At 37.8% G+C, this 24,228-nt stretch overlaps 1 protein-coding gene across 12 annotated transcripts in view; it reads left to right on the top strand.

Moving 5' to 3' along the window:
- The window catches only part of LOC139952167 (protein phosphatase EYA1-like), a 168,041-nt gene that overhangs the window by 125,328 nt on the left and 18,485 nt on the right, over nt 1-24,228 (top strand). For all 12 annotated transcript variants that reach the window (XM_071951175.1, XM_071951176.1, XM_071951177.1 and 9 more), the window contains 3 exons: nt 3,880-4,037; nt 4,388-4,471; nt 20,472-20,561. In XM_071951175.1, the coding sequence (XP_071807276.1) occupies nt 3,880-4,037; nt 4,388-4,471; nt 20,472-20,561 (332 nt within the window). The remainder of the gene's footprint in view (nt 1-3,879; nt 4,038-4,387; nt 4,472-20,471; nt 20,562-24,228) is intronic.

Genomic DNA, 24,228 nt, shown 5'->3' with positions numbered 1-24,228 from the left:
ATATTTCAATGTTTGATGTTTATTGGTTTGATGAAAAATATTTCCATAATGTTCATGTTGCGCTTCATCATCCACGCTTGGGTAGAAATTTGTAATCGGGCAAATGCATGAACTGTTCATAAGTTTGGATCCCTCCACCCTTACTATTATTTCCCTGTCAGTCATTGTCGTTAACACTTGGGCCCAATTTCATGAAGCTGCCTAAGCAGAAAAATACTGCTCAACAGTTTTCTGCTGAGCAAAAATTAGCAGGATACCAGTAACAAATGGTACTTGTGACATGGTCTTTTGGCTGGTAGCCTTATTCTGGTTTGTGGTTAGCTAATTGTGCTTAAGCATCTCTGTGAAATTGGGCCCAGTTCCTTGTTTAATTATCTGCATTTGAACTTGACCAGGTCCTGAATTCCTAAAACAGAAAGATTGAGTTGGCCAATTTGTCTTAGTCACAAAAAACGTCTCTGTATTTAAGCAAATGGCAAACTAAAAAAAAAAAAAAATGTGATGATTTCACAATACAAATCACCAAGGTGATTAAGAATATTTATCACAAGATGACCCTAGTTCTTTGTGTAATTCAGGCCCTGCTGTGTTGACTATGCTATTTTTTTTTACCACTTAATGGATGATAAACCAGCGACTTTTATTCCATTCCTCTACATTCGTACTGTAAGGAAATGTCTCATAAATCAAACATGGCCAAATTTCATTGATTAGGTACTTGAAACAAGAATATATTTGATGGTCTAAAAAAAAAAGTCGCAGCTTCTATGCATTGATTATGTGGTGAAGTTTATTTGCATGATGTATACAAAATTTATCAGTTTCAATGCCCCCAAAGATTGCAAAACGTCAATGGAATCCATATCAGACCTGGCATTCATTTCAGTCCCAAGAGGAAGGGGCAGGGCTGCTTTCCTTAATAAAAAAAAACCTGTGAGTCTATAGACCAATCCATTTATTGGACATTTGAATATGTCCCGTACAAAATTTGTTCTGCCGTTACTTGGACTCACAACAACCCACGTGTTGTAGTCTCACAGAGGTATTACTTGTGCGTCATTACAGCGCTTTGTCCAGTTGCAACAATACCGTTGGACGAAGAGGCCGTAGAGTACAAATGCCAGGCGCAATGTATGGGATAAAGTGCCTGGACCCAGTTAAGGTGGAGCGCGACTGTCGTTAAAACTTGGTGAAGGACACTCAAATAAAGACCAGGGGTTATGGAGGGAGTGTCCTACATTGCCTATCTGAATTTTTTTAAAGTGATTTAAATTTCCACAAAATAACTCTGATTTCAGAAGGGTTATCTACAATTTCAGTTTAAAAAATTAAAATTACTAGCTCTCTTTTTTATAGATCAAATATCCTGACAAAATGTTTAAAAAAAATTGTTATTTTTGTGAGTTAGCTGTATGTCATCCCAGTAAGTCAGTTTTGGACTCTGAAATAATAGAGAAAGTGTGCAATTTGAAGCAGACAAAAACAGACAGTAAATGACAAATTACAAAAAAAAAAAATTATGGACACATTATCAAGCATATGTTTAATAATTCATTAACATTTAAAAGCAATTTTTCTACTGAACCAATTTCACAGCCATTATCGACCATCAATAAATCCAAATTTAGCTGGATTTATTCACTGTCTCTGGTATCCTGAAGGCCTTGTGACGATTACTGTGTATTTCGGGATCACATCTCAAGCACCACTCTAGCTGGCACTCTGATTTTCTAAAGTCGCCCTCACCACAATTTAAATAAGACCTACACATTTTATTTAAAAAAAACATGTACATTAACAATACTGCCTGATTTCAGTTCATATTGTACACGTTATGTTTCATGAAATATATTTTTCTTCACTTTAGTCCAAATTCAGAATATTAAAGTCGTCGCAAATATCTGAGCCCTTTAAAACCGATCAGTACTATGGTCATATTCATCATCAACTCAGATTCGGGGAATAACCGGTCCCCATCAATATCCTATTCATCCTTCAAGAATCAGAATCAAATAAATCTACATAAGTGTCCTATAAACCTCTTTCTTTCTCCTTTTTTTCTATTTTTTTGCCTCTTCATCTTCTTGACCAGGGTCTCCTTCATTCTTGGTTCGCTGTCCTCAGCAATTTTCAGACAAAGGGGATATGATAAAAGGTCAGAGCAGAAAGAAGCGAGCTCTCTTTCTTCCCACTCAGTCCCGTCGTCATCCTCATCTCCCCTTCGTTGCTATCTTTCCCCTCCGCTCGCTCGGCTGTTCTCTCCCCTCTCTCTCTTTCTCCTATACTCCTCTGTTTCTCCCAGCAATAGCGCGGTTTCACGTTACACCGCAGACTCGTTTACCGTCCCGGTAAAAATGTGAGGGTCCGCGTGTCGCCGTAGGGCAAACGGGTTTCTGTCGCTGATGAAGAAGAACACTAGGTTTGCACCTTTGGATCCGTGGCCTAATTGAAAAGAGCTAGATTGGGGGAACAAGCACTCTCTCTCTCTCGCTCTCTCTGCCGTCATAAATTGCTCCAAACCAAGCAACAACCGAAAGAAAATTTGAAATTATGCTCGATAAATATGTCTTTGTACGAGTCACTCTCTGTCATTTTGTTTTAAATTATGAACAGTCTCATGATCTGGAACACATAATATGTTTCTTTTGAGCTCGTTATTTAATATTTTTTTTAAATGGTTAGTTTAGTTTCCAAGCAAGAAATGTATTTCGATGATCGTATTTATTGTTAAATAGGGTAGTTTGTCATAAATCATTTTCTTCTATTAAAAATCGTCAACGTGAAGTAGGTCACTCGAGGGAAAATCACCACTGTCAATCTTTTCACACTAAATAATTTTGATATAAAAACTTCATCTTAATTAAATAAATAGATATAATAATTTATAAGCCCTTCAATTTGAGAATCCCTTACAAAGGGAAAACAAAGAGACATTGTGAAAAGAATTTTGTGTAATTCTTGTTGGTAATGTTCCTGTGTTGTTGATGTATGTACTGTATTAGTTTTTGTATCTATAGTTAAATTTCAACAGCCTTCGTTGTTTGTCTTTCTGTAATTGAAAGTTACATCTTACTTTTGACATTGTTAATTGTTCTAGAATGTTGATTCACAGAACCCTTGTTTATGATAATCTTTGTTGTATGCAAGGCTTTCTACAGTATCTGTGTTTATTGTTCCATCCTAAATATCATCTGATTTGATTTTTATTTTATTTTAGTAAACATGATGTTGATAAGGGCATTGCACACAAATATGGGTGATAAATGTTGAACTGTAAAAAAACAACATGAGAGACCATTGCTATTTTTAATCAAAGCATAGTGCAAAAGTGCAAAATAAACTCAAATCGATCTTCTATTTGTTTACTTAATAAATTAAGAAACAAAAACAATACATTATGAGGCTGATTTTACCAAATGGTTCATAAAACCCCTTAAATTAAGCCAATTTTGGATTTGGTTGTTTTCCCAATGCATTGTTACCATTAAATGGCGGAGGTGCATTGCAAAAAGTACACTTTCTGGAGAAGCGCCTATGAATACTTCCTTAGCAAATCCTGTTTTCATAATTGGTTGGCTAGCTCTTCTTTTTTCTTGTCCGAAGCTGTTTCTGATCGAGTTTGAAAGCAATTACGGCCATGTTTTTACTTTGATGCAGTTTACATACATGTATTCCCAGCTCAAAATCTCTCCTGTTTGTATGAATATTTGTATTTAAAGTGCTTCTAGACGGAACTTTTGTTGTTGTACTCTCTTGACAGTGTCTGCTAGGGGTGTCTGGTGGGAGAGTTGACACCAACGTGCAAGTGACATGTGATTCACACACTAAGCCATTCATGTCATTTATTATCCATATCTTTCTCACCCCTATCTCACACAGTTGAAAGTTCTTTCACCACAGACTCGTCTATTAAGCTGGACGATGCCAACGGCATGGGGAGGGGGAGACAGGGTACAAAAGCAAGTAGCACAAGAAATCGAGGGACAGGGAGGGGGAGGAGAAATAACCCCTCGCCGCCCCCAGAGGATGGATTGGAGGTAAGCGGTTACCATGGTGATAAACTAATTGAAGAGCCACTAGGAAAATGTCATGATGTGTGAGGGAACATCTACTGTAGATAAAGAAAAAGGTGTAGAAATGTTCAGTGCAACATTGAATGATTTGGGCCAAGTGTAGTCATTGCCCAGCACTATGATTAACACTTAACAAACATTTGTATTTTTTTATTTTTTTGTGGGGGGGAGGTTGCCTTGTAAAAGGACTATTATTTACTCTTTTTGAAGAGACAAATCCTTTGGATGCTTCTTACATCCAAAAGAGTATCTTTTGCTGATTTTGCTAATTTTATTTGTTGATTTTAAATGTCCCCTTTCTTTGATACTTTCAGCGAGTGTTTGTGTGGGATCTTGACGAAACGATAATCGTATTTCATTCGTTGCTGACAGGGTCTTATGCTACAAGGTTTGGAAAGGTAAGTCCCCAGCTTTTGTTTCCTTCTTGTAAATTTTAAATTTGTGTGATATTTCAGGGTTTTTTCCTGATTTCAGGATTTTCTTAAAATCGTTTTGTTATTCTTGATTTAAAATAGTGATCTTCAGTCAGCCACACTACTCTTGATATTTCACTGTGTATCCCTCCCCCCTTGAATGAAGTGAATTTTGAGACACATTTTTGGTCCATCCAGCTTTGGGTGAATGGTTGGAATGAATAACTAAACCCACTATTGACTCCTCATTCAATGTGAGAATAATTGCAATATGATATCATGTGGTTTTGAAGCATTGTGGTCATCTTTCATGTAGTTGTATGGTGTTTTAAATGGACTCGCATGCAATAGATGCAGTTACTTAGGCTGTAGAGCTAGCTGTTTGTGGCTTGGTCTTGGTATTTTTCATCATAAGAATAAACTATAAATAATGGTAAACTTTCGGTGAAAACAATGTAATAATTCTTTTTTGAGGTAGTGTTGGCTCTGAAAAGAGCCGGTTTGGTCTTGACAGTTCGAGCAGTATACTCTGCTCATCGTCAGGAGAAAGATGTCGGGAGCAAAGTTTTTAAGCTATCCTGTCACCAGTTTCCTGTAATTACACTGTGCTTGGACTAAGAGAAGAAAAAAAAAAAACATAGAAGAAATACCTGTTGTAAATTGCTTACAAGTCCAAATGAATCAAGATGCTGAAATGCCATCGCATTTTGATTGAGTAGAGTATTTCTCAATGACCAATAATAATGAGAGACTCTTTACTCTTCCGGAAAGACTCAGCTAGGGTCAAAACGTGAGGTCATTTCCCACTTTTTAAAATTAAAATTGGGGGGAAAAATGAGAGAGAAAAAAGCAAGCAACAAAACCTGTCAATCCAACGACAAGGATTCATCTACCAGGGACGGTTTGGGGGCAATCCATTGTAAGGCACATTCATAACATAGTCCCGTCATCACTGCCCGCCCAGCTCAGCCCAAGCTGATACCTACTCAATCCATCCCTCTCTTTGCTCCTTGTCAGAAACCCCACCTGCCCACATCACTCACAGATTGTCTCCTTCATGTTTCTCAAAGCCAAGTACACGTGTACCAATCACTACTCCAAAGTCCATGGGTTCGGCCCTAGACTGTGTGTGTAGCTCCTCGAGGGGCTGCTTGAAAAATAGGATATGTTTGTCGGGCCGTTTGGGGTGCAGTTGGAATAAATGCTAATTTTTAGGGACTGTTTTAATTATGAGATTCGCTTTGATTTCATATCTGTGTTGGATGCATCTCAGCGCTTTGCAACCTCTGAAAAAGGCACTCTATAAATGCCGGCTTGTTATTATTATTATTATTACTTTATTTCAATACATAATTGTGAAACGCTTGTGTGTTTTGGGTTTTTTCCTTTAAATAATTGTTTATTGATTTTACGTTTATTCTGAGAGATAAGATGTTTGTTTTGTTTTTTTTTCCTTGGGAGTACATCAGTCACAAACTTCATTTCCTTTTTTTTAGTTTTGAAGAAACATATGATTAATAATATTAAAGACAGTTTATTAAAATGATTGCTGAGATCCTGAGCAGACATAACGTAAAAGGTCACATTTTTATATAGCATGCAGCCTTTTCACTTTGGCATTTCGTCATCTTCCCCTCAGCTATGATGAGTGTTTCTAGTGCAAATATTTCTGAGGGTAATTGGTTAGGGAACTTTTACCAGCCAGGCCCTAGTTTTAAAGAGCAAAAACAGGGTCTTAAAAGGTGGGCCTTGATTTTTACAAGGCTGTACCATGTCATTTTGAATAATGATAAATCCTAATTAGAGATGTTTTACCTACATGCTCATTCCAGTATTTGTATCAATAAATCCAATTAATTTATTTATTTATATATTGTTTATGTTTTATTTCTATAGAATTAATGTTTATTGTCCCCTAAAACAGCCCTTTTCAGGCCTTGGTTTTTGCAGAATTTTTCATGGACCTCCATTGCTCTTCAAATTTTCTTGAAAGAGGCAAACTCATAATCACAGAGCCAAAATAGTCCTACTTGAATCTTGTTATGATCAGACCTGTAGCCCTACATGTCTAGTAGTGCTGATGTAGAAGAGTCTCTGAAATCTGACATATTTCTTCAGGGAGTTTTATATCCAGATCATGGGAATAATGTTATTCAGTGATTAGGATTTTTCCAATCTCGCCCCTACCATAGCCTGCCATGGGAAATGTTCTGTATGACCATAAATAAATGAATAAATGATTGAATTTTCCAGTGTAAGCAATGTAGCTAAACGCTTGACCGAGAAACAAGATTTACTTCATTGACAGCCAAGTCTCTGATGGTTTTTCCTAAAGCGGGGCATGTTACAATAACCCTATGACCCCTGACCCCTAGCTATTGTAGAGGGGTCACAGGTGTTAAGTCGTGAACATGACTTGTGAGCGGAGGCAATCACTCATGTCATGTCTGCAATTCCAGAATGTTGTCTGAATGTGTACACACAAGTCACTGCAAGATAAATTGTGCTGCCGAAAATGATAACAGCTCTCCGGCTTGTCCTCTGCATCTTAGTTGTTTCCTTTTTTTCTCCTTTTTTTTTGATGATGGCAAAGTTATGTGCTGATCAGTTATTGTCCCCTGAGCCAACTCGAATGTACCCTGGGAATGCCAGGGAATCGCATGATACCTGCACATATGGCAGGCACAGGAAGCTACAATTCCAGCAGTTTAGAAAGGTGTTTAAATACAACCAAATTTCAGAGAAAAGGGAGAAAATTTTCCCCTTAAAAAAAACATTTTGATCAGTTCATTGGAGTCAAATTGTTTCGGATCTTGTACATAGTTAGTTCATAACAGAGTTTTGAATTTCAGCATTATCATAAAAACAAATTAATTATTGGAGAGAGAAAGACAAAATATATCAAATTCGATGTGTTGGTTTATGTTCAAATTCCAGTGTAAGATCCTTTCAACTCAGTGCTTTTTTTCTTTAATTTTATAAATATCTATAATTTAGAAAAAAATTGATCCCAGTTATGCAATTGTTTCAGATGTTATCAGGCTAAAATGTGGTACACTTTTAAGTGGTTGATGATTTTAAAAGAATCAATTATTCAATTATCAATTATTCTTTAACAAAACTACAAGAACTGTAAATTCACAAAATTACAACACTATGATATGAGGAGAACGTGCTAGATTGTTGTTGTTTTCTAATGGAAGTCATCTTTAAGCTTGTGAAAACACTTAAGCTTCCTGAAGTACCACCCCCCCCCCCTATAATCCCTGATTTCGGTCACCAACCTGGGGTCAGAAAGCCAAACACAGGATGCACAAACTCTGCGATTGCATTGAGGTTTTTACTGTTATCAGGATCTGGTAGATAATACCGGAAGTGTAGATCTTTGCCAAGGGTTTGTTCCGGATGTTATACTTTATACCAGGAATTGGATAAATCTGGGCTATTTCCTTCTATGGTATCATCATCAGAGGGCATTCCATTGGCAATATTGGAGCAATAGGATGTCAAATTATGCTTGCTGCTGGTAACTTTAATGCTGTAGTTCATGAGATTGGGGATATTATATGTAACCCCCTTTTTTGGGTAGGTGGATGCAGTCGCCCATTTTGGGTATGTGGTGGCAGTCCCCCATTTTGGGTAGGTGGGTGCAGTCACCCATTTGAGGGTACAATCCTGGATCTATGATAGGTGTGATAATGCATACAGGATCACCAAAACACACCTTCTAATTTTTGTATCAGATATTAAGTGTCCAAGACGAACACAGTAAAGACAGCGCTGACAAGTTGGCAAACTTTCTCTTTATTTCTCTAAAAGCTTAAGATTGAAACTGCAACCAAGAAACAGTGTGGCAACAATTTATCCAACACATCCGCCCAGAGTGACTTCTGATTTTAGCGGACCTGTATAAAATATATTAACGTGGTCCCAAACCATTGGCAGCTTTTATTAGAGCAAAAATCTCACAAGGCTGAATGTTAACCCAGCACCTCCAGGCAAACCTATATAGGTGATTATTATCAGCATGTCCCTGCCTCTATACTACCAACCTCCCTCCCCCTGAGGTTGTTTCTTTTGTCGGTCTCTACTCTCTGTCACCATGTTTGTCTTGTCCCTGGGTCAGTCTCTCAGTCGACCTCGACCACAGTGGGGACATGGCCCTAGACTCTTATCTTCTTGACAGGTATGCCAGGGTTAGAGCAGGCTCATGACACTGTGGAATGTAGCAATAGATAACAAAGACTATGATCTCTCTTGCCTCAAGAAAGCTTAAAGGAGCTCTTTAAGTAAGATATTGTCTTCATTGTCAAGATGCTTTGCTTGAAGTTCAACGAGGGAGAGTGGGTGATATTTTCTTGAGATTTGGGCATCATCTTCGGGAGGAGTTTGGAATGAACTACGAAGGATACAAAAATATCTGTTAAAATAACCAGAAATTCTATAGAAACATAAATATATGCTTACCATTACCAGGTAAAGGTTACCAGCAAAAACTAGTCACATCTACCAGTTGTGACTGGTATCTTGCTTATTTCTGCTGAGCAGAAAATGTCCAAGCAGTATTTGCTGCTTTAAGAAGCTCTATTAAAATACAGCCTTGTGGGTTTCATACAGACCTGCGATTTCTCAGGAATTTCTTGCCTAGGGACTTAGAATCTGAGTGGAATTGGTTTTGGTCGATATTATATTTTTATTTTTATTTTTTGTTCCCATTTACCTTGTGACAATCAGAAGGAGAAAAAATTTGTTCTCTTTCACTTGTATCAAATAAATTAGTTTGTAAATCATATAACATACTGTAACTAATTTTCCTCCAAATCCAATGTCTGCTATGGTTAGAAATATTTCTTTTACTGGCCTTATCTTTCGACCCTAGCAGATTCTTTCTCATAAGGCTTAAAGAAAGTACAACGTTCTTAATTGATCAGTCTATCAAAAATTAATCATGGAATGAAAAATATCATTGAAAAGCATAACAAAAAATAATTAAAAACTTACACTGGATCTAAAATATAATTCTGCAAACAAATTTGAGCTATAAATCCATTTTCCTACTTCATTTAAAGGTCATATCAGTATTTGATTAAAAATCAAAACTTGCACCCACTCAAAACAAGTTCCTAAAACTTGTTCTACTCTAAAAGTTCACTGTCCTTATATTTCATGGCACCAGTTGTAACATCCCTGCACAAGCTCTGACTCTAGTGTTGTGAAAATAAAAACCAGTCCCATTGAAAGTGGAGAAGGTGTTATCCTCTATAGTGTGGCTTATATCTTGAGTGTAACCAAACACCCTATTCTGACAATAGATGCCACAAACTTTACAACCGCAAACTCTGCATCCTTGGCTCTCCTGCTTCAATCCCTGGGCTCAGCAGCAGGGGAGGCTGCACTAAGATTTCAACCAGGTCCCCAGCGGAATGGTCTTACCCAAGATTTGTTCTCTTCGTATATTTGTCCTTGCTGGTGGAAGCTTGTCGGGAGTTCTGTGCTAGGTTCAGAGTGGATTAATCAGCTCAACAAAACACATTTTCAATACTTTTTTGAGACTGCTTTGAACTTTAATTTGACTAGTAGTATTCCCACATGGTTGCTTTCAAGTTGTTTATTTGGTTGGTTTAGCTGGACTTGGTTTGGGTGCTGACTTTGTGTGGACAAGTTTGAAAACAGTATATTAATGGATAGGTCTGATATTCAGTTTAAGTTCTTGCATTTGTAAGTTCTCACATGTATTTATCTCGCATAAATTTATTGTTACTTTTGGGTTTATGCTATTTTAGACAAAACTCAAGCCGAAAGAATTCCATTCTAGATTTGCAGTTTAAAACAATTTAATAGAGTTGAAAATGCATGCTAAAGTAGAACATGGACAGGGTACAAGTTTCAACCTAGGGCTTCGCAGATCGTTCCATTGTCCTCGGAAGGGGTGTTCAAGTAATAGGTCACGCATGAAGAGCAACTGTTAGTGAGATGTACCCCATACCGAGGCCCCGCTTAGTCACTGTAGGTCCTTAGCATGGGTCCCCCAGACAGTTGGCAGTAAGATTGGTCACATACTTGTCATCTCCCAGCAAGAAAGTCCCGTTATGAGCAACAAAATTAGGTCATCTTTCAGTCAGGGGGCTTAGCGGGAGGGTTCGTCCCCTGGAGGATTTGATTTGGGGTGAAGGAATTGTTGATGTACTGTCTTAAATATAGGATGTTTCTTATATAAAGGAAAATTTTGACCCGAGTTGAGTTTGTCATGTGTGCTATTTTAAGACACTGTCGTTTTTGGTCATCTCCCACCACTAAAATGGTGCATAATATCTGAGAGGTTACAGAACTGGTAACTCTTAGACTTTAAAAATGTTTGAACGACTTATAATTCTCATTTGTAGCATTTTATTCATACGTAATTTTCTCAGAGATGATATGCTGTATTAATCTTTCTCAATAAAATTGATAATGATACAGATATGATTATCTCTAAAGAAATGCATGGCCCGATTTTCAATGGAATAACCTTTTATCAATAGAATTCATGGTAAGGAAAAGTCATTAACCCAAAGGTTCTTAATCTGTACACCTTTAACAGACCATCCAAACATAAACGTATTCATCAATGGTTTAGCTGTAAAATGAAATCAGAAATGACCCAGCTTTGTGCTGAAGCATTTATTAATTATTCATCGGGATGTAAGGTGCACAGTTGGCGCTCTGTCATATTTATGAGTTTCGGGATGTGCTAGGAAAGGATAAAGAGGTCATCTAGAGACAGCTTTTGCATATGGGGTGGGGGGGGGAGGCAATTCCCTGATTACAATTATTTATTTATTTCATTATTTATGTATTATGTGTAACCTCTTTTGAGAGTCACTTTGGACTGATGAGACTGTGCTTTTTACATAGAATTTGCAAGGGAAATAAGTTTGTTTCCACGAAGATAAAAAGCCAATTCCCAGATCGTGGTCGTTTGTGTCTGCTGTGTAGATCAGCTGTGGATATGCAAATTATAAACACCTTGTGACACCCACGTATCCAATGGAGAAGCTGAACGATTTCCACCTAAAAAGAGCTTACTGCGGAGTCACTGATATTTGCAAACTCATCGCTTACGAGGCTCGGTTTCTGTAGTTCAAAAAGATTTTTTTAATCATCCCCATATATTTATGTAGAATTAACATGAAATAATTTTTTATTTCAAGAATATGCAACCTCATTTTCCACACCCTGTGATCTGAAGTTTCATTCTTAGTCCCAGTGGTCCCAAAACTGTACAGGTCCAAGATCAAAACCTTGAAAAATAATATTTATGAAAGATTAACAAATTCTGAAGAATGTATTTAGCTTTGATGGCATATGTAGGAGAACACAGAGACCTTTGAAGCTGTGGTCTGAGTGTTGGCCTTGGTAAATTCTTTGAAGATGCTCAATCCTGCCCATTAAAGCTCCATTTGTCTGGGCTAAAGTAGCCCTTCTCCTTCAAGAAGGAAATTCCAAGACTGTGATTGTGTATAAAATGAATGGCTATGTTTATGTAATGGAACAGTCATCTTTCATTTCAGCCTTTTGGGTTTTTTTTCTTTCCTCGGTTCCTCTAAGCACATTCAGGTACTGAGCCCATTGGGCATTAAGCCCTAATGTCTTGTTGAATGAATAACCACAGCTGTGAAACTATGGCAGAAAACCTCTCCAAATAAATGGTGTGGTCAATCCATAAAATAGCCTGGTCCCTGAATCGGGTGTTGAAGTAAATTCTCCATTCAGGGAGATGGAAACCAGACGCTTGATAATCAATGTCATCTGCTGAAATGTTTATTATTTGTTTCCCATCCTCTCCTTTGTATCCTTTCAGCGTGGCCAAATATAATTAATATTTATTGTGTATTGGTCTTTGCTGGGTGTGACTGTAAGTGTGCATATACTTTTATGTTATTTTTTATGGACTGGGAAATAAATAGAGGGTAAATATAAATGTTTGTTGTGTTTATATTTCAAAGGTTGCTTATCTTCATCTTTTAATACGTGGCTGTGTGATGGTGAAACCCATGATGACATTTTTTTGTTCTAAAAAGAGCAAAACAGAATGAGAATGGATGTTGTGACAAACCTTCTCTTTTTTCTTTTCTATTCTAAAGAAAATAACTGTGTTAAAATTTATGATGTATTGCTGGGTAGTTTCTCTTGTACAGTTGACTCTTGTTTTTGTTATAACAAGATCACTGGGACTGGCCAAATTATCTCTTCACAACAGGAAAGTTGTTATAATTAGACAGCAAAACAAAGAAACACAAAGCATAAATGGGATTTGAGACTTGTAAACACTAGGTGTATTTATTTATTGGGGTCATTCATTCCCCCACCCCCTCCTTTCAGACATTATAGGTTTTATCAATTCAGTATCTTGAGAGCTTATGTCAAGATACATCAATCACTTTGTTTGGCCTACCAATTGGAGTTGCCAACACAAGTGGAAATAATTGTTTTTCTATTACCCCTCTTACAATCTCTCCACACTCACCTACGTAAAAAAAAAATTGTAAGTTTTTCCTTCCAAAATCGAGGGGGGAGAGAAAAAGAGAGAAAAATCTCCTTTTATCCAAAACCCAAGAGAGTCCCTAAGCAGGTCGAAGCCAGAGTGGAAAGGTTCAAGTTCTGACGACCTGGGGTTCAGTGTGTATTAATCTAGGGGGTTCTGTAAGAGAGGACAAAAGTAGAACACTTAATTGAAAGACAAGTGTCCTATATTGGCCAGTTATGGGCCAGATAAATCAAGGCATTTGGGTCGGCGTCCTTACATATTGCTGTGCTTTTTGATTGATACCGTCAGGCAGGTGTTCTGTGTAGTACACACACATTGTCCTTTAAAGCTGTGATGTAGAGAGAAATGACTCGCTAATTATTGGCCATAAAGGGAACGGCAGTTAGTACACTTATGGGGATGCGGGATAGTAGTCAGGGGCTTGTGTGTAAGTGCATATTAAACTGATAGACAGGTGACGGGAATTAGACTATGTAAACCTGGCCCATTTTTATGGTGTGTAACTATCCTGTCCAAACCAATTCACTTTGGCTGTAGCTGCTGGCTGCAGTGACAGTGTTGAAGAATAGGCCTTGTCAGCCATAGCCAATAGGCACTACCAAAGCCAACAATTTTGAAATGGCCTTTAACTTTTCGTGCATCCTGATCCCACGCTGGAAGTTAAATCCGTCATTCTACACATACCATAACATAGGGTCATACTTTGTAAATGACCCTGAAGAAATAAATGTGTAATTTTTATCTGAAATTTTACTTCTGCAAATATATTTCATTTGAAATGCCCCCTATGGTTTGAAATCAATAACAACATTTGAATCTGAGAAATGATTCCTACATGATTCGTTTCTCAGATTTCTGTGGGTTGGTGCCTGTTTGCGAATGCTGGTGCAAGTCTATGCGGATGGGACCCACTGTCACCTTGCTAACCGTGTAGTGACCATTTTTTGCTGTTTTCTAAACAAGTAGATACAGCTGAAACTTTCACAGGTGACCTGAAAACAGCATTATGTTGACAAACACAATCTATGCCCCTAAATTTAAAGGCTTATATAGGCCTAACATCATTACTTTGGGTAAAAATAAATTTATTTCTTTAGTTTTCAATAAACACACCATCTAACCAACATATTATTTCTTTAGTTTTCAATAAACACACCATCTAACCAACACAAGAAAATCATTTTAAAATACCTCCTTCTTTCAAGGAAGCGTGAATTAATGGTGTATCTTACAATTATTCATATTTGCTTAACTTGATTTGCTAAATCACAGTAAAGAAGTAAGTAGCCAGGGACTGGTTTCTTGCGCTTCATTTTAAAAGGGAAAGTTGCTCAGGACATTATTGGCACCGGGGCTGAGTAGATCCAGATTAAGAATTGTCAAATCATTTTGTTTCTGTTATTACCAATCATGTATTATAACTTTAACAATACTTAGAGGCAACGACACATCAGGTCGTTGCAGGGTTCGACTTGGTGTTTGCGACCAATCCAGTGAAAAACCATAGCATCAGTAGAAAGAAAATGTCATTAGTTTGACCAGGCACGTAGCGGCCAGTGATTGCTACATTCCTGTGAATAACGGTTCCTGTCCATGCATGAGGATTTTTAGTGCATGAGGTTGTTTTACCTCTGGAGAGAGAGAGACGATTTGCTGCCCGTAAGTGTATGTTTGTATGCAGGGTTTTATACATGTACTTCTGATTGAGTGCTTGTACTGATATGTAATAACCTCTGTAATGAGAGGCCAGTGGAGTTTAGTTTTTAGATTCTCAGATTTTCAGATCCAGTTTCTTTTCGGAAATGGAATTATTTATTTATTTATTTTTGACAGGCACATTTTCTTATTGAAGTATAGTTTTTAGATTCTCAGATTTTCAGATCCTCCTTTTGGTTTTTTTCACAGAGGATTTATAAATTAATTTTTGAGGGGCACATTTTCAAATTGAAGTATAGTTTTTAGATTCTCAGATTTTCAGATACTCTTTTTTTTTCTTTTCAAAGAGAATTTATTGAGAGTAATAATAAAGACATTCGAAAAATAGACTTTTAGAAAGTCTTGAAAATTCCATCAACCATTTTTCCTTCTTACGCTTCCTTTTGTTTTTTATGAGGGTTGGGAAAGAGAATTGGTTTTGAAGATCAATAAATGTTACTGTGGAATATTAATAGGGTTTTCTGGGCTAACTGATGCTTTTAAGGCCTATTACCAACAGTGATAAAAGTCAGACATGACGTTTATTGTTGAAAGAAAGTGATTTGTGGTTGAAGAAGTGGGACTTCTGGTTTTTCACTGTGCTGGTGTTGTAAGGGGTTTCTTAAAAATTGCCTGTGTGGGTTGTTGTGAAAGATTTTTATGGCCTGTGATTTATCCAGTGTTCTCATGGGTTTGTGTAATGTCTGTTATTCGCTTTGTGTTTTGTCTGTTATTCGCCGTGTGTTTGGGGGAGGAAAGAAGCGGAGAATTTGTTGGGGGTTTAGAAAATTTATGAAATTGGGCCCAAATCATATTTTACAAATTGTGTTTTCACACCGTCACTGGATTAGGGATAAAGAATGTGATGTTTTGGTTTGCCCTTACAGGCCTAAAGGCCGGTTTATAGTCGGTCGCGCGATGGTCGTGCGATGGAAATCTTGCGCGCAATCCTAAGACTGAGACCTAAAAACCGTGTCTTTTTATGATCGCGCGTCAAGATTTTCGACGCCCGACCATCGCGCGACCGACTATAACTCGGCCTTTACACCAATGTGTAAAAAGCACATACCTACCATCTACTGAGATTCAAATGACCCTCTTAAGGCATAATACTCTTGTTGGAGTTAGCAATTATCACGTCTATTAAATTGTTGAGGTACCCTCTGCTAACTACTGGAGTCTACATCACTCTACTTACCTGCAGAGCTACTTCGTTTCAATATTTCACATGCCAGGAGGCACAAACGCTAAGAGATTTACACACAATAGCGCCCCCTGTTGATTCTCCTTGAGCCTTCAATTTTTCTTGAAAAAGTAAAACAGTTGCCATAGGGAGAAGTGGTGGTCCACACTGTGTCCAAACCTGTAGTTTTGTATATCTGGTGATGCACAGCTACCTCCATGCACAGAGTATGTAAACCTCCTGAATGTTTAACGTCTTTGGCTCAAGAATACTGCAAGACATTTTCACAATTTGTTTTTCCTTCAAATCTCGCTCCTGATGAAAGAAATAACTACACATCTAAAGAGATAATTTGCACGGTGTCACTGCAAACGTACTCCTTAATGAATGGAATTGCTGGGCAACTGGTACCCTGATCATGAGGTGGTTCCCTTTAAAACAATGGCCCAGATATGAACTGACAGGTTTTAATATGATTGACAATACTGGCAAGGGGCGGCTTTTGCCACAAAACCCTGGATTGGGCTTGCTGTGGTTTTCCCTGAGGCACTCCCAAAACACACCAATTTTGGTTTGCAGATTAAAAAAAATTGTATTTTGTTTGCCTTTTTAGGGCTAGTTACTGCTCTGGAATGTGTGTGGAAATATTTCATAAATTGTTTCTAGTTAATGGAATTGTGTTTTTGTATGGGGTGGTGAGATGTACAAGTCGCCTTTTCTTTTGACGCATTTCTTTAGACGCATTTCTTTAAAACTTGAAAGTAGGACCATGGAGGTAGGATTAGACTGAATGCAATTTTTTAAACTTTCTTAAAAATTGAGTTTTAATGGGAAACCTCGCAGTTTTATCGGAGTGGCTGATATTTTGAAGAGAAGGGGAAATTAGTACCAATTGGTGATACTGTTTTTGAGTGCAGTTCCTATTCCTTTCCAACACAACATTTCCTTTCATTTTCTCAAAAAGGAAACCACAAAACGGAAATATTTCTTGGGATCATGTGGGTCGTTTCCAACTTATGAATAATTTTGTCGAATGTTTTGTGACATTTTACTTTGGCGTTGGGGCTTGAATTTTGGGGGAAAATTCACAACTTCACATGGCTCAAAATATGTACTGGACCAGAAATCTTTTAACAAGACCAGAATCAAAACAAGAAAAAGCTTCTTAACCAGTTTAACATGCATTTAATGAACTACTTTTATTTAAACGAGCGCTAAGATATGTAAGAGAAGATTGGTTTCATTTATCTTGACGAGCATTAAGTATACTTCATTATGTCATTAATACTCTTTAGGTCATTATGATATTACAAAAAAAACACCCTTGTTGCACTGAATTGTGTGTTTGCAAATGCCAGAGAATGAAGTGTTTCTCTTTTTGGATGTGAAAATTTACCACTTTCTCTGAAACTACATTATTTTGATTTATACTGTTAACAGCTCTCCTGTGATCTTTACAGTTTTTAAGCTCAATAAATAATTTTGTTGATTAATTACCAACCCTCTAGGCCTACCCACCCTTTAAGGGTGGGCTTTAAATAGCTTTAATCCCAAAACATCACAAGAACAAGGCCTATGATCCCTCCAACAAAAATGTTAGCCTTGCATTTCTTGCCCAGCAATAATGAAGTCAGGGGTATTTGTGGAATTACCTTCATATGTCTCCAGACAGAAACAACTCCTGCACAAATTAGAATCATATGCCAACCGGCTTTCCTATTATACTAACCATGACAGAAGCTAGTGACACTTGTTTGAAAACCCACTGGGCCCTTAGGGTTTGCATTCCCAAAGTGTTTATGTTGTGGTTTTAATCAAATCAAACCAATATCCTACTACCCCCCCCTTTTCTTTTAAAGGCATTTGGTTCACTTTGGGAATTATGCCAATTATAATGTAGGTTATGTTTCTGTTTATAACCATGATTATTTCTTTTGACTGAGTCAAACTATTTTTTCTTTTCTTTTTTTGTAAAGTTTTATTTGGAAGTTTTTTTTTCGTTTTTTCTTCATCGTCCAACATGCATGATATTAAGTTGGGCCCTTTTTTTTTTAAAGTCTTCCTACGTGTGGCTTGAAGAAGAAAAACAGTGAAAGAGATGTTTTTAAAATGCCCTTATCTTTAAATGTTCCTATCTTTTCCAAGGGCCAAAAACACCATGCTTGGCCTAATAATATGTGGCCAGCGTATGTGGCCTTAATGTGGACAATATTTCCTGAGAGGCTAAAACGTCAATTTTGTATCATCCCTGATGTTGCAGTGTCTCAACTCTCTCTTTATGTCTTTTGCTATTGATACAACTATTAATTGATATTTTGCCACAGTTTGAGAGCATCTCACTTGGGGGCAGGGGGGAGGGAAAGAAAGGAAGGGAGGGATCCCGTCTATGACATTCACAAATATAGTCCAGTAACCTGGAACATTTATGTTTAGCTCGATGTGCGTGTAATTATATTACCGACTTATACCCATGAGCATGGAGAGAGAAAAAAAGGCCAGGATAAGATATGAACATCTGCTTGTTATTGTGGAAAGGCAACATCATTTCTGACAAGGGTCCTCAATTGAATCAGGACAGCTCCACTCTGAAACGTAAATGGATTAGACGAAGTGTTAAAAGCATGGAGGGGGTGATAATCCAGTTACAGGCTGGGCTTTGTGATCGGGAGGACTGGATTTTTTTTTTTTTTTTTTTTCCCCCTGCAAAAAAGTTCATCTTACAAAATTGATAAAAGAAGGCCTCCCTTTTATGTAGGGGTGGGTATTTTTCGCATCTGGATAGGAATTATCTTGGGATTTAAAGGAAGGGTTATTGGCAGGACTAACATTTAGGTCAATTGGATATTTTTGAAAGGAGCGGAGTGGCGTCTCACTAATGAAGAATAGATTCATTGAGTAGTTTGGAACTTTCTAAAGAGGAATATCTTTTTGGTTTGGTTATAGCTTGTGGTTAAGCCCCTGTTTTGAGTTGTTTTGGGTTATGGTTTGGCCAACAATAAAAATGCAGGTCGATTTCTATTGATGGGAGTTTTTTAAAACTTCTTGTGGGGCTTGGAAATTCTCAAAAGATGTCTTGGTTGATTTTGAGGGGCGTACCTGTGTTATTAAGTTGTGATTTGTTTTGGGTTATGTGAGTGTCACAGCAGATTTGCGGGTCTACCACCATGTTAATTCGATAGCTAGATACAGGAACTGAGAGATAAGGTACGAGTCATTACGATTGGTCTAAATTTGTGTCACATGCTATGCAGTCCATGGATACAATGTTAGGTGAAACGCTCATGTGCATCAATGCTACAACCTATTTGTAGGCAAGTGTGTTGTATTACTGACTGGAGTCAAGGCTCAAGACCTTTATCATGGTGCAGTGACATCTCCCCAATCTAAATGGTGGTCATCTCCCCAATCTAAATCAATATAACCCAAAGAGAAGTTGAATGGGAAACTTAGTCTGGCCCTGTTTTGGTTTAATGAAAATCGATAGTCTTGTAACTATTGCAACACTTGGAACATGACAGCCTGATAGCAGCTACCTACTCTCATTAGGGATGAGACATGAGACTTTTCAGACTTTTATCGGAAATCATACTTTTTTGTCTCCGCTTGATGACATAAGTAGCTGTTTTGTTTCTTGAAAATCCAATATCAATTAATCATGCTCTTTAATCTACTTCTCTACCACTAAGGATGCTGTTACCAAAAGTGCATTGAAATCTATAACTACAGAGGTTACCAAAAGATGGAAATGCCATCATTTCAAAAAACCTCATAAAATTTAGATCATAGTTTCAGATTTGTTTTTGTTAGGAAAGACTCTTACTTAGCCCTGTCTCATACATCCAAACTGCACTGCCCAATCCTAACGGTACATTTGTCAATCCATACAAGTGCTTGTGTTTAAAAATACTGTCCAAGATCATGAGCCAAGCGAAGTCGGTGTGGTGAAACCCAATGGTAAACACCAATGGTAAAACTGTCATCATGTACCCTGGGCGCCCTGGTGTACTTGTGGTTTATTGGCTGGCCATAAACGATTTGTATGACTAGGAGCTGCTGACATATCCGTTATTGCATGCTCCCCTCCCCCATAAAACGTTAGTGAAGGAAGCCCATTAGGATTGGATAAAGTTTATGGGAAACCTGTAGATTTTGCGCTCCATTTGGAACTGATGGGCACAATTGGTTTCCCCTACACAAAATAAAGAAAAACATGTTTAATATTTGTACAGAAATAGTTGAACATTTGGAGTTTCTGCCAAAGTTAACTACTTTCCATAGGGTGTAAGAATCTAGGGGTCGATTTCACAAAGAGTTGGGATTAGTCCTAACTTAGTCCTAACTTAGGACTAGTCCTAGGAGATAAACAAATTGCATGGATAGTCATAAGTTAGGACGAGTAACTGGTCCTAACTCTTTGTGAAATCACCCCAGAACCAATATCGTGCAAGAGAAGGGGCTAACCCAGTTAAGTGTTTCTGGTTCATTGCAAGCCTCCTTGTTTACAGGTTTCCTCAGGTTTGTGAGCTACAGTTATTAGGTTCACTTATGAGGCATCCTTGTTTTTTTCCTCTTCTTTTTAGGACGCTCCAGCATCAGTGTCATTAGGTCTTCGTATGGAAGAGATGATATTTAATCTAGCAGATACACATCTATTCTTCAATGATTTGGAGGTAAGTCTTTCATGTCACAGAAAATGTGAAATCAATCATTTTATTCCTGATCAAATTGTTATTTTTGTTGGCTGGTTTTGTTTTCTTCTTTCTTTTTTGAGGTCGTTGCTTTTCAACTGTCAGCTTTGCAGAGATTGTTAGAAGGTGGAAACGTACCTTCACAGAAAATGTTAAAATTGAATTTAGAGACCAACAAGATAGGAATGTTATGACATGTTGTCAAAACTCACACGGGTCATGTAAGAATTTACTGCAAATAGAAGGGGACGGAGTGTCATTATAGTGGGCGATGTGTGTGTATTTGTGCAAAGGCAATAACCAACTAGTTAAAAATGGCCTCGATCACTGTTCGTACATGGGCCACGGGATTGAAACAAAAGCTGAATTTCATTTTTAACTGAATGAAATCAATACGGAAGGGAAGAAACCAATTTCAAATTAAGGTGGTTAAGACTGAACGTTCCATCCTGCAAAATTTCTGGACGCAGGAAAAAGTATTACACCTACTGCTGTAAAGATATGTGATATGCACGATATTTACATAGAAATAAGAATCAATTTATAATCTGCCAAAAATCACATTTGATCTGTCAATCACGAACGGGAAATAGGGAATTAATAGAATTGGCAAAGGGATAAAAAGGAAGAGTAGGGAGAAGGAAGAAAAAAAATCTGCGGATAAAAGGTAAGGACTGAACGCAGAGCCCAGCCAAAGCCACACACAGGGACCGGCACGGTTTGTTTGCGACGGGAGTTTGGGGTGGGGAGAGACGCAGACTCGCACGAAAACGGAATCAGAAAATCAATTTAGCCGTGTGTAAAATAAAACTGGCTCTTGTCCCGTGGCGGTTTGGCAGATACTGTGCCACTGTGGGCCAGCAGGGACGCTCGGTTACGGGAGGGGGGGGGGGGGGGCTCGGTGGATATCGAAAATTGCTGTCTCCTCTAGAGAGAGGTGGGTGATGATGGCGGTTTATATAACTAATTTTTCTTACCCTTTCATTAAGGACGAGGCGATTTGTTTTTTAACTTTTGGAATCTGTTTTGTGGTTGCTGTCTCTGGAATTATTTTGTTTATATTTTGATGCAAGTGATATTTCATTGGCCTGTTGTAGAATAGAATTGGTTGACCAGAGAAGTTTCATTTCTAAAAGAAATGATTAACTTAGACTTTTTTGAGAAAATGGTGCAATAATGTGTGATTGCTTAGTAAAGTAATAATCATGCCCAAGCATAATTTTTCATCAAAACAATTGAATAGTTTTCTTGATGTCCCCCCTCCCCCCCCCCTAACAAAACTATTAGGAGTATTGGAGTTTTCCAGGGGTTATGATAGGTCCAAATGAAAAAGGAAATTGTTATTAACTAAAATGAATTCACAGTGTTGATAGCACAAGTAGTGGTGAGGTTGTCCTATCTTGTTAGTGATGGAATAAGACATTTTAGGTTTACCTTCTGTTCCAGCAAGGTAGTTTAACTATTTGTACTGAACCGCAGAGCAAAACTTGTTTGAAAAAGACAAGTAAATTTCATTGGGAATCAACTTGGTCAATGCCCTGTTGCACAAAGAAGGCGGCCGGCCATTCATACAGTATGCTACCCCACGCATGGACAACTATCTTAGATATCTTTACGGAAGCCAAAAATCAATTGTGCACCTAACCCACGGGCCACGACGACGATTGATCGAGGGATCACGCAGAGGAAACAGCCAGAGAAGAAAGCTAGAATGAAGATGAGGAAGAGAATGTCTGCCTCCGTGCTGGTACCTCATGGGGAGGCTACATGCCCCAGGCATGCCAACGGCTTCTACCAAGAGGGGAACAAGCTTGGGAGAACTGCAGACGAAAGAAAGGATGAAGAAAAAAATACCAAGATGATCAAAAAATAAAAACGAACTGCAGAAAAACAGATTTTTTTTTGCATCTCGCTGTCCTCTGTGGCGCTCTCTAATTTTTCAGGAAGGACATCAAGAAAGGAGAAAAGGGGGGGGGGGAGAGATAAAAAAGTCTAGCTTGGGACCCTTTGGTTGATTGATCCGTCCCTGCCTTAGGCATCAGTCAAATCAGTTTTTGCTGGGAATGAATTACCGCTAGTTAGCAAAGCCCTAATGTGTTTAGAGCTGGGGTGGGAATTATTTTGCCCTGGGGTGATTTTCCACCGTGTTGGAAATGGTTTATTTTTCGGCTGGTCTGCATCAGAGCATGGTTAGAGCGGGCAGAGAATTGAGAGTGAGAATAGGGGAAGGGGGTGTTTATTTTAGAGGCATAGTGATCAGGGTCTAGTTAGATTCTGTTTATTTTGTGTTGGCTTCTTCTCCACTACCCTGGTTTTTAATATCAGTGAAAGAGGATTACTAAAACAACTGTATTTTTGTCCGATTTGTTCTGGTTTAATTTCTTTTCTTCCAATTAAATTTGATTAAAATAATAAACGGCATCAGAAACTGACTGGGTGAATTTTATTTTGATTAGAAACAAGTTGGTTTTGTTTATATTGGTGGAGAAAGGTAGGCAAGTACTGCAGGTGATGCAAAATAAAGTTTAAGCAAAGATAATATGAGTCAATTAAAATAAGAGAGTTGTAGTAAATAAGAAACATAGCAACATTGAAGCACCTTCTGTGGTTTGTGTTGAAAATCCCCATGTATAACACACATGTCAGTAAACAAATGTAAAAAACAATCTTTGAATATAGAATTAGAAAAACAGGCAATAAAAACCAGCAACAACAAAAACAGACTTCATTGAAGGTTGCCTTTACCTTGTTGATGTAAAGACATTAAGTCGCCAATAGTCAGAAAAGTAAATCTGTGCTGGTACTAGTCACTTTCAAAGATCTGGCTGTCGTGAATTGCATTATCTATTGAGAAAATCTTGTTTCATGTATATTACATTCATACTTCTTTGGCAATCGGAGTACAACACCACACGATTTCCAAAGACTGTTCTCTGTGATTGAGACCTGTTTAATTTCAGATATGAAAAACTGAATGAGGATTTTCCTTATCCAAAATCCATTTCCCCTTCATTAGAATGTATGTACTTCTTGCTTTGTGCTATATATATTGTTGTTGCTGTTTTTTATTTACAGTGTGATAAGAAATGTGGTATAGTTCCTAAAATGACACTGTTACAATAGCGTGTAGAATCATGAATCATATTGGTTTTTAAGTATGAAATCTGGGAGGACTAAGTTTATTCAATTTTTTCAAAAACTATCCTACACCAACATTGAAAATCATCTTGTTTTCGTTGGTTTTTAATACTGCATTAATTGTGTTTTCACGTTGATTGTTTTCTTGCATAGAAATCACTGTATGTTATATGTATGTTATATGCTGAAGACACTATCATTAGCGGACCTTGTCAGCTTCTATTTGTATTTTTGTATCGAGAGCTAGGGTGAATGACACGTTGCTGTCGGATGATTCCATGATCCAAAAGGAGTGATGGTGGATCTACTGCTATTTGTTGGGGATCTCATTTTCTTAATGTGTGCTCTCTCGTTCTCTCGGGCCCTTTGCTTCTTCCATCTACTCCCAACGAATAATTTGTCCAGATCTTTCTTTTTTTCCTTTTCATCTTTTTCTCTCTCTCGCTCACTCTCTCTTTCGCTCCCGGAGTAGGAGAGGAATTAGGGCAATTGCTTCCAGCTCCCTCGGTGC

This window comes from Asterias amurensis, chromosome 20 (assembly GCF_032118995.1).
Source record: "Asterias amurensis chromosome 20, ASM3211899v1".
Classification (NCBI taxonomy): Eukaryota; Metazoa; Echinodermata; class Asteroidea; order Forcipulatida; family Asteriidae; genus Asterias; species Asterias amurensis.
This window is presented reverse-complemented; position numbering and strand designations above follow the sequence as displayed.